The 12,108-nt window shown below is 39.3% G+C and overlaps 1 protein-coding gene across 9 annotated transcripts in view; it reads right to left on the bottom strand.

Annotated features, from left to right (window-relative positions):
• Nucleotides 1-284: 284 nt before the first annotated feature.
• Nucleotides 285-12,108, bottom strand: part of HIVEP1 (HIVEP zinc finger 1) — a 160,210-nt gene continuing 148,386 nt past the window's right edge. For all 9 annotated transcript variants that reach the window (XM_073224966.1, XM_073224974.1, XM_073224973.1 and 6 more), the window contains 2 exons: nucleotides 3,537-4,051; nucleotides 285-2,017 (listed from right to left, as the gene is read on the bottom strand). In XM_073224966.1, the coding sequence (XP_073081067.1) occupies nucleotides 845-2,017; nucleotides 3,537-4,051 (1,688 nt within the window). In that variant the 3' untranslated portion in view covers nucleotides 285-844. The remainder of the gene's footprint in view (nucleotides 2,018-3,536; nucleotides 4,052-12,108) is intronic.

Raw genomic sequence — 12,108 nt, forward strand, 5'->3', positions numbered from 1 at the left:
CTCATCTCGGAACTCTGCCCATTTCAGGCTGTACATACTTACGGAAAATGTTAAGTACTGTATCTCCTAATATGTTAATAGCTACAAAACTACCCCTAACAAAAAAATAAAAAAACAGGCCTCTCAGCTGTACAGACTTCAGTGAGCCTCATGTGGCAGGAACACCTCAAAGGCCCCCCTTCCCCACAAATATGGGGGGGTGAGCATGGAAAGGAGGTGACCCAGGGCTGCTTCCTGATCATGGATCTCCAGGTGATATAAAGAAGGTACAACTAAAGCAAAGGTAAAGTCAGTAAACAATATTTTACTGGAACATTTCATTACACAGAAAATCTGTCTGAAGTGTAAAGTTACTGTCTTACACAAGAAGGACAGACCCATTTCAAAGACTAATATGAATACAATAAATACGGAGTTTACATACTAATTTATACACAGAAACTGCCCCACAGCCATAAAAATTTATATTTAACAGTGCAACATATAATTTAAACATTTGATTTATTTGACAGGTTTTCCTTACTAAACACAAATAACTACCTGGTTTTCATATACATATATAATATATATTTTATGTATATAGATATTCAACAATCTGTACAGTTTCTAAACATAAAACTCCTAAAAGGCACAATTGTCTATACAACATGTACAAAAATGGCTGGAGCTGACACAAAACAATTATTGGTCAAAAGTTCATGATTGCACAAAGATTAGTCATGAATTTATGTCAGAAAAATGTGCTTTAAGGAAAGGAGGGTTTTCAAAGAAACCTTTAAGTGTTATATATAAAAAAACTCCAAAAAACAAAACAAGCCCTGCCCCACCCCACCCCCAAAACCCACTAGGTTGCTATCACAAGCCTGTCCTCGTCGTCGTCACTGCTCACGTCGCTGAAGTGGGCAGCAGCCTGCCTCTGGGGCACCGTGGGCCTGCGCGCCCGTCTGTCTGGGGACACAGTCTGCGGGCCTGGTGGCTCCGTGAAAACCTCTGCGCGCGCCGCCAGCACAGGCTCTGCTGTGCACGTTGGTTTGCCCTGCACAGGAGTGAGTTTGTGCGTGGGCTTCCCCTGATGTACCAAAGCAGCCTTCCCTGCGTCCATTTCACCAGCGCCAGCAGGCCTTGCCTGGTCTCTTGCAGGGGCGGGTGCATCTAGAACTGTTTCTGCATTTTCCTGCTGGGCTTGAGGCGACCCCTGAGGAGACACGGTCCGGCTGCCCTGATGTGAGCTGGTTACGGAAGTCAGCTTGGGCTGTGCGTCCCGAGCTCGGTTCTGGGGAGCTGGGATGTCAGGAGCTCCCGGTGCATCAACGGTCACCTGGCTGACTGAGGGAATTAGGGTCGGCAATGCTATGTTCACAATCTGGAGGCCTGGAATGTGTGCCTGAGGGGTGGGGCCGCTTTGTGAGGAAGGGTTTGCAGTCAAAACCTGCAGCCCGACTGCATTCAGAGCTAGCCCTGGTGGGTGTACTTGCGGGGCAATATTTGTATTGGCTAAGCCTAAAATATTGACGGTTTCCAGACTCAGTGATGGAAATGACTGCAAGCCGGGTGTACTCAGGTTCTGAAGGCCTGGCACACGGATTTGGCCAATGGGAATACATGGCACGACACTGCTTAACTCAGCCACTCCAGCAGAATTTTTAGTGCCAGAAACTTCTGTGATGGTATCCTCAGGAGTGCCCCCAGTCCTGTGAATTACACTGACAGCAGGAATCGTGAGCTGCATGGGCCCGGCTTGAATGGGTACGAACGTGGAGTATGTGAGGCCGGCAGGTACCACGTGGATGCCCCCGACTGGAACCATATTATAAGGTGTCCTTGACTGCTGCTGGGAGTGCAAAGGAAGGTGGCTAAAGAGGTGAGTCTGGGGAGAAGGCAGGCCTGGAGCTGGCTGGGGAGTTATTTGCTGCTTCTGTTCTGGAGTGTCAGGCTGAGGCATGACCACGGAGAGAATCCCCAGGGCTGTCTCAGGGCTGCGCTCTGCTGCAGGAGGATGCCTTACAGGTGATGTATCCTAGAAGACAAGACACAATAATGCTTTAGAACAGAGGTTTTCTTAGGCACTGAGTGAAAATTCTCTAATAAAGTCTGTTCTTCCCAATCAGGTGAGAGCATGTTTATTTGAATAAAAATTATAAGCTTGTTAAAAATTATATTTTGATGTTAAAAATAAATTCCAACTAAATATTTTATTATACCTTTAATCTCTTTATTTTCTAGTACAAATAACAGCAATATATTTTGTGTAGTACTTTGCATTTTTCAAACCAACTTCCTGGGTATCATCTCATTTATGCTAGAATTTTACCTGAGGAGCAGCCAATAATGAAATTCTTCTTCCGCTGTTGTGGGTGTTATTATTACTGCTGGTACCACCAGCTCTATCCTATTTTAGAGATTAGAAGATCTTAAGACACTGGGATACTAGTTGGCTGTGAGTATCAACTCAAGGGGGGAGATTATTCATATATGAAATAAAGAGCTGCCATTAATAAAAGGGACTGTGATTGTTCATATGCTCCTTCCTATATTTGTAAATTTGCAAAATGGATACTGAAACCATATTTCAGGTATGTGAGTGATTTGGGGGATAGAGATGCATAGAGCACAGGTGTTCAATATGAAAGTAATTAAATGTTATTAGAAAGGCTAAGTCTTGCCAATCTTCCCTTCCACCCAAGGTTATTATCTAAATGTTAGCTTTTACTTGATAACATCGATATTACAGAGCTACATCAATTCATATACCAGTTTATTTAAAATATCAATATAATTTATTCATGTAATTCAATTAAGTCATATTAATTGGTATATAGTATTCATTTAGGATCTACACATTTAAAAACAAATCTTATTGCAATTGTCAGTATGTATTAGAGGTGAGAGAACTGTCAAGGAGAGAAGGCTGTATCACAGAATCAAACCATCCTCACGAGCCCGCCAGGGTCAGAGCAGGGAATCATTCACAGCATACTAGGATGACTTTCCAGAGGCCTATGTCTGGCCCCAGGCTGGTTCTTTCACAGGAAGCTTCCCAAGATGCCATAGCAGTTTGATCATCAAGCAAAGTAAACTTCTTGATACATTTTTTTGGGTTAACTTTGCCATAGAAACTGGTCATTGTTTTGAGGATTGGGGTGAAATGTTTGGATAATTTAGTGCAAATCCATTATATCAATGCTACTGCAAAAACAATTCAAAGCAAGGGATAAATAAGTCCCAAAGTTCACATTTTCCATTGGCACATGCAAATATTTATTTCAAGATTTTTAAGAAAGCAAATCATAACAGAGTATATTTTTAGAGATCCATTTGGTTCTATCAGATTTATAATATATGAACATTAATTAAAAGACCTAACAAGGATACAAAGGGCATACATGTCCTTTGCCCTTAAATACAATGAGAAAAAAAAAAAAGCTTAAACAAGCTAACTTAGCCTTACAATGAATAATTTAAGTACATTATTTTCTTGAGCCATTAGGTTTTCCTATTTAATAGGTTAAAGAGAAGGAAAGCAACAAACCATTTACCTGTGCTAAACCAAGAAGAGCCTTTCCTGCCATAGAATTTCCCAGGACTTCTTCCGATTCAGGGTAGTCTACAGACATCGGATGGCAGGGGGGTCTGGGTGCAGCTTCAGGCGACCGCGAAGAGTCCACAGGAGTACTAGCTTCATCCTTGCCTTTCGCCACATGCTGCCGGGTCGCCCCTGGAGACGCTGCCTTCCTACTGCAGTCCGACTGCACTGTGCTCAGTACGGTCATCTTGGTGGGCAACGCTCTAGGCAGAATGTCCATTGGGTCTGGGTGTACCCCAGAAAAGCCATCGGGAATCCTGATGTCCTCATCAGCACTCACAGAGTCCTGAAGGCTGCCTCTAGGCGGAAGATGCTGTGGGCTGGCTGTGACGGAGGGAGCTGCCGACAGGACGGATTCTGCCTGGCTGTCTTCATCATCGTCTTCGTTTTCATTATCATCCTCGTCTGGGCCATCAGATTCTTCAAGATCATATCCAGATGGCTCATAACTGAATCTTTGTTTTTCATCTAACAAAAACAATCAAGATGATGTATTTAGAATTGTTTTGTAAGTGGACACATGCAACTTCCTGCATTTTTTAGAAGCTTGGCGATACTATGAGGAATATAAAGGATAAGGGCTCTACCCACAGAAAGCCTACAACTGAGCTGAGGAGAGTGCCAAGGGGCAGAAGCAGTCAGGCAGTCCAGCAGGAAATCAGAGAAGGGAGTCCCTGGTAGAGAGTCGCGTGGCCCGGACAGGCTTTGTTAAAGATAGAGAACAAGACAAATAACTTCAAATGAGTAGATAGGCAGGCGGACAGTAATATATAAAGAAAATCAGAAATAAAAGCCTCAAATATTATACCTGTAAAAACCCCCACAGAAGACTGAACTATATGAAAACTTCAGCAAAGAGCTCAATACAACTCTTTTCCTAGTTTTTTTTCCTCTATTTCCTTGTGACTCCTTTTTATAGAAACTTTAAAAAAAGTGACAGCATTTCATATTTGTAAGTGAAATAAAGTTCCTTAATATTTGAATAGTATTTAGACATATTTTCACTGTCCTCTGAATAGTAATTTCTCTAATATTTAAGCCTTCTCATATATATATTTTTAAAAATAGAGTCTAAATTTTCCCATCATTTTTTTCTGTGATGATTCAGTTCCTCTACGGAAGGGGAACATTAACCAAAAGTCATTAGTTCCAGTTTCATTAACATCATGTGAACTGTGTTTAACAAGGAATATTCAAGATGGCTCAGAGAATAGTTTTAACATTTTCATAAGCTCATGGGGAACTGGGTTTAAAACATTATCGATTCAAAATTTTGCAAAATTAGAGGTGCTAAGTTTTAAAAATTAAATGGGGAGATATGCAAAACCCCTACCCCAAATCTTTGTCATTGAGCTACAATAAAGAAGACATGAGACCATGTTCATTTAACTGTGATATATTCTGCATTTACACATACTTTTAGAAGAGAAAAAAATGTAAATAGATAAATAAGCAACAGGTAGGTTTGTAGGCTTTCTCAAATGGTCTGCATATTAATTTATTTTTACTACTCTTTCTTTATTACAAAGATAAGTTCTTAGAGAAAAGTCTCAAAGGATCAACAAACAAAACATTTGATGGAGGAAGATGAAAGAGACGGGAAACTTTATGTTGTTTATCTTGAGCATGTTATTTTTATAAATAAAACATTCAAAGATAAAACATATGCATCTAGGTTGCTTTAACAAAATGTGATTTTATGGCCCTCTGCTTGAAGGGTTCTACTTTTTTGACATAAAATAACACCAGTTTAGGGAGTCCTACCAGGTGTCTGTGATGGAGATGGAATGAATGGGTAGTTTCTGCGTAAACGCTCTGCCTCCTGCCTCTCAGATGCCTCTCCTAACCTGTTTGATGTTTGAAAATCTAAAATTAGAAAGTCATCCCCAATTTGTTTTGAATTTGCCACATTAGCACCAAATCAGATATATTTTTAGAGAAAAAACCAGAAGACACCAGATGACTAGCACAGGTTGCTGGAGAGGGAGGCTGACTGCATCAGAGGTCAACCCTGCTGCAAAGTCTAACTAGGATGAGACTTGCTTTCCTTAAAAACTATTATATTGCTTTTTTAAAACTAACTTCAAATGTATAACTTATTCCAAACTCATAATAAAGCTGAGTCGTCAGGCAGTCCAATAGCCCAGACTAAGCATCTTGTGTTATTTGGGGTACACGCAACAGGACACTATACAACAGAGTTCAGCTAAACAGCTAACAGACTGGTTAGAGCCACATGTGGGCTGGTGGGATTGTGTGCATCCTAAGGGGTCCACTCTCTTGCCCCATGAGTCCCATTTGAGCACTCACAAAAAAGGGCACTAAGTATCCATTGTGGTACAGTTCTGGGAGGGGCAAGGGGTTCCATGGGATGCACCTCTCCTCTCACCACTGCGGAACAGACACTTTCTCCTGTGACAGGAGGATAAAGGCATTGCTGCCCTCAGGACACTGATGAAAACTTACTGCACTGGGCACAAGGAGTGAACAGGATAAAACACATGACAAGATAATCAGCTGAGCCCAGTCCCACAGCAGAGGGCAAGGCGGGGTAAGGTATGCTACAGGTACAGAGGGCATATATGTACAGGTGCAAGACGGAGGCTGAATCAGAACAGATGGTATCCTGCTTTCTTCTCACCATCCCCTTAATGCCAAGCTAAGAGCCTGAAAGGATAGGACATAGCAAAATACTGGTGGGAGAGGGACAGGAAAAGAATGAGAATGTGAAGAGCATCCTTCCTTGAGGCTCAGTACCAAGAGACGGCCTAAACCTGGCACTGCATGGCACTGCTCTTGGGATCCATCCACCACCCCCAACATAAGGTATGGATCTCTATGGGAATCAGAAATCTCTGGTGCTCTAAGGGGAGGCAGAGCCACCACAGATCTCTCAAACCCAGTCCAACTTCTAACTAGAAAACTCTAATCCCCACACAAAAGGCTGAATAGGAGATGCATGCCCATCACCAGGCATAAGAACTATTTATATTGGTCTCTACTGTCCTACAGAAGATGTCTAGCTTTCAACAAAAATTTTGAGGCATAAAAAAATGGCAAGAAAAAGAGAAGAGAAAAAGCAGTCAGAACTATATGGAACAGATGTTAAGACTGTCAGAAAAATTTTAAAAAACTGATTAAGTATGAAAAGGGCTCTAATGGGAAAGATGGACAATACATAATATAAAATGGGAATTTCAGTTGAAAGATGGAGATAAAGAGAATGAAATGAAATGCTATAAATGAAAAACTAAATGACAATGAGAAAACTGTCAACTCAGAATTGCATGCCCAGTGATAATAATTTTCCAAGATGAGGGAGAAGAAATACAGACTTTTTTAGAAAAACAAAAACTGAGGGATTCACTGGCAGAAGACCTTCTTACTGAAACATGTTAAAGGAAGCTCTTTAGCAGAGAGAATATGATATCAGATGGAAACTATCCACACAAAAAACTGAAGAGTATCGGAAAGACAATAAATGAAGATAAAATTTCTTTTTCAACTTTTAATTGCTTGTTGTGAAAGGTAGCTAAATGTCTGTAGGAGCAACAATGTACTGTGTGCTTATAACATGTAAATGTGAAAGGTTTCACAACAGTGATAGCACAAAGTTGGAAAGGAGGAACTGTGGATATACTGTTATATTCTTTACACTACGTAAAATAATGTATTGTTTGAAGGGAGACAACTAAATTTTTAAAAAGTGCAAGTGACAAGTCAATAGAGGAGATAAAACAGAATTATTAAAAAAGCAAGTTCCAAGTATATATTGCGTACAAGAAGTCCATTTTAAATATAAAGAGACATATAAATATGAAGGTAGATATAAAGACAAATAGATTGAAAGTCTGAAAAAAGCCATACCTTACAATATTAGCTAATATATGGTCGGAAAACTATACTAATTTATCAGACAAAGTAGACTTCAGAACAAAGAAAATGAACAGAACATCACATGATGATAAACATGATCAATGAACATATAATAACCCTGAATGTGTAGCAACTAAACCGGAGCTTCAAAATAAATGAAGCTGAAACTGAAAAAAGTAATAAATGAATCCACAATTATAGTTGCAGACTTCAATATTCCCTTCTCAGTAATTGATGGAACAAGTATATAGAAAATCAGAGAGAACACAAAAGACCTGAAAAACACTTTAAAAACCACTATCACTTAGACCTAATTGACAGTTACAGAATGTGCTACCCAACGATAGCCAAATATGCTTTTCTTATATGGAAAAATATATTGGTACATGACCATTCACCAATATACACCATATTCTGACCTACTAAGCAAACCTCAACAAATTTAAGACATCTAGAAAGCAAGTAGCACTTGAAAAGATGTTCAATGTCATCAATCATTAGGGAAATGAGAATTAAAACCACAATGAAATATTACTACACACCTACTTGTATATGTTTTTTAATGTGCTGGTAAGTTTTTCTGCAGGGCTACAGAACTGGACTCTCATATATGGCTGGTGGGAATGTAAAAGGTACAGACACTTTGAAAAACAGTTTGACAGTTTCTTACAAGGCTACATGTACACAACCATATGATCCAGATTCCATCCCCAGTACCAAACCCTAACGATATAGGAACTATGCCTGTACACAAATGCCTTAAAGCCACTTTATTCCTAACTGCCCCAAACCAGACGCAATCCAGTTATCTTTCACCTGGTCAAGGGATAACAAACTTTGGTGGAACAATGCAATGGAAATATTACTGAACAGTAAAAAGGGAGCTACTGGCTCACACAACGTGGGTGGCACTTACAAGCATTCCACCAAGTGAGAGAAGCCAGACCCAAAAAGCTACCGAGTCTCTGATTCCTTACATATGACACTCTGGAAAAGGCACAACTACGGAGAAGAAGAGAGATCAGTGGTTGCTGGGGGTCACTGCATAGGGGGAGCAGCTGTCTGTAAATGGGCGGCACTGGGGGATCACGGAGCTGTTCTGTATGGTGACATACAATTCTATGTATTTGTCAAAACCCACAAAACTCTATACCATGAACTTAATTTTATGTATGTAAATAAAAACATAGTTAATCATGATTTGGGTGGAATTTATTTATTTTTATTTTTTATTGAGGTATCATTGATATACACTCTTATGAAGGTTTCACAAGAAAAACAATGTGGTTATTACATTCACCCTTATTATCGAGCCCCCCACACACACCCCATTGCGGTCTCTGTCCAACAGTGGAATAAGATGCCACAGTCCCTATTTGTCTTCTCTGAGCTACACTGACTTCCCCATGACCTACACACACCATATACACGAATCATGATACCCCCACAATCCCCATCTCCCTCCCTCCCCACTCACCCTCCCCTTTGGTAACCACTAGTCCCTTCTTGGAGTCTGTGAGTCTGCTGCTGTTTTGTTCCTTCAGTTTTGCTTGGTTGTTATACTCCACAAATGAGGGAAATCACTTGGTATTTGTCTTTCTCTGCCTGACTTATTTCACTAACCATAATACCCTCTAGCTCCATTCATGTTGTTGCAAATGGGAGGATTAGTTTCTTTCTTATGGCTGAATAGTATTCCATTGTGTATATTTACCACCTCTTCTTTATCCATTCATCTACTGATGGATACTTAGGTTTCTTCTGTATCTTGGCTATTGTAAACAGTGCTGCAATAAACATAGGGGTGCATATGATGTTTTTTTGAATCAGAGAAGTTGTTTCCTTTGGGTAAATTTGTCGGAGTGGAATTCCCGGGGAAAATGGTATTTCTACTTTTAGTTTTTGGAGGAACTTCCATATTGCTTTCCACAATGGTTGAACTAGTTTACATTCCTACCAGCAGTGTAGGAGGGTTCCCCTTTCTCCCCATCCTCACCATCATTTTTTTCCCCTAATCTTTTCTATGTTGGCCACCCTAACTGGTATGAGGTGATATCTCATTGTGATTTTAATTTGCATTTCCCTGATAATTAGCGATGTGGAGCATCTTTTCATGTGCCTGTTGGCCATCTGAATTTCTTCTTTGAAGAAGTGTCTGTTCATATGTTCTGTCCATTTTTTAATCGGATTATTTGCTTTTTGGGTGTTGAGGCGTGTGAATTCTTTATATATTTTGGATGTTAACCCTTTGCCAGATATGTCATTTACAAATATATTCTCCCATACTGTAGGATACCTTTTTGTTCTGCTGATGGTGTCCTTTGCTGTATAGAAGCTTTTTAGCATAATGTAGTCATATTTGTTCATTTTTGCTTTTATTTCCCTTGCCTGAGGAGATGCATTCAGGAAAAAGTTGCTCATGTTTATATTCTACAGATTTTTGCCTATGTTTTCTTCTAAGAGTTTTATGGTTTCATGACTTACATTCAGGTCTTTGATCCATTTTGAGTTTATTTTGTGTATGGAGTTAGACAGTAATCCAGGTTCATTCTCTTGCATGTAGCTGTTCAGTTTTGCCAGCACCAGTTGGAGAGGCTGTCATTTCTCCATTGTATATCCATAGCTCCTTTACCATATATTAATTGATCATATATGATTGGGTTTATATCTGGGCTCTATAGTCATGTTCCATTGGTCTATGGGTCTGTTCTTGTGCCAGTACCAAATTTTCTTCATTACTGTGGCTTTGTAGTAGTGCTTGAGGTCAGGGAGTGTAATCCCCCCCCACTTTATTCATCCATCTAAGGATTGCTTTGGCTATTCGGGGTCTTTTGTGGTTCCATATGAATTTTAGAACTATTTGCTCTAGTTCATTGAAGAATACTGTTGGTAGTTTGATAGGGATTGTACTGAATCTGCAGATTGCTTCAGGCAGTATTGGCATTTTCACAATATTAATTCTTCCTGTCCATGAGCATGGGATGTGTTTCCATTTAGTGGTATCTTCTTTAATTTCTCTCATGAGTGTCTTATAGTTTCAGAGTATAGGTCTTTCACTTCCTTGGTTAGGTTTATTCCTAGGTATTTTATTCTTTTTGATGCAATTGCGGATGGAATTGCTTTCCTGATTTCTCTTTCTGCTAGTTCATCACTAGTGTACAGGAATGCAAAAGATTTCTGTGTGTGAATTTTGTATCCTGCAACTTTGCTGAATTCAGATCTTAGATTTAGTAGTTTTGGAGTAGATTCTTTAGGATATCATGTCATCTGCAAACAGGGACAGTTTAACTTCCTCCTTGCCAATCTGGATGCCTTTTATTTCTTTGCATTGTCTGATTGCTGTGGCTAGGACCTCCAGAACTATGTTGAGTAAAAGTGGGGAGAGTGGGAATCCTTGTCTTGTTCCTGATCTTAAAGGAAAAGCTTTTAGCTTCTTGCTGTTAAGTATGATGTTGGCTGTGGGTTTGTCATATATGGCCTTTATTATGTTGAGGTATTTGCCATCTATACCTATTTTGTTGAGAGTTTTTATCATGAATGGATGTTGAAATTTGTCAAATGCTTTTTCAGCATCTATGAAGATGATCATGTGGTTTTTGTCCTTCTTTTAGTTGATGTGGTGGATGATGTCGATGGATTTTCGAATGTTGTACCACCCTTGCATCCCTGGAATAAATCCTACTTGATCATGATGGATGATCTTTTCGATGTATTTTTGAATTCGGTTTGCTAATATTTTGTTGAGTATTTTTGCATCTGTGTTCATCAGGGATATTGGACTGTAATTTTCTTTTTTTTGTGGTGTCTTTGCCTGCTTTTGGTATTAGAGTGATGCTGGCCTCACAGAATGAGTTTGGGAGTATTCCCTCCTCTTCTACTTTTTGGAAAACTTTAAGGAGGAAGGGTATTAGGTCTTCACTAAAGGTCTGATAAAATTCAGCAGTGAAACCATCTGGTCCAGGCATTTTGTTCTTAGGCAGTTTTTTGATTAACAATTCAATTTCATTGCTGGTAATTAGTCTATTCAGATTTTCTGTTTCTTCCTTGGTCAGCCTTGGATGGTTATATTTTTCTAGAAAGTTGTCCATTTCTTTTAGGTTATGCAGTTTGTTAGCATATAATTTTTCATAGTATTCTCTCATAATTCTTTGTATTTCTGTGGTGTCCGTAGTGATTTTCCTTTCTCATTTTTAATTCTGTTTATGTGTGTAGACTCTCTTTTTTTCTTAGTTAAGTCTGGCTCTGGATTTATCTATTTTGTTTATTTTCTCAAAGAACCTGCTCCTGCTTTCACAGATTCTTTCCATTGTTTTATTTTTCTCAATTTTATTTCTGCTCTACTCTTTATTATGTCCCTTCTTCTACTGACTTAGGGCCTCATTTGTTCTTCTTTTTCTATTTTCATTAATTGTGAGTTTAGACTGTTTACATGGGATTGTTCTTCTTTCCTAATGTTGGCCTGTATTGCAATATACTTCCCTCTTAGCATGGCCTTTGCTGTGTCCCACAAATTTTGAGGTGTTGAATCATTGTTGTCATTTGTCTCCATATATTGCTTGTTCTCTGTTTTTATGTGGTCATTGATTTGTTGATTATTTAGGAGCAATTTGTTAAGCCTCCATGTGTTTGTGGGCTTTTTCATTTTCTTT

Source organism: Manis javanica, chromosome 16, assembly GCF_040802235.1.
Source record: "Manis javanica isolate MJ-LG chromosome 16, MJ_LKY, whole genome shotgun sequence".
NCBI lineage: Eukaryota > Metazoa > Chordata > Mammalia > Pholidota > Manidae > Manis > Manis javanica.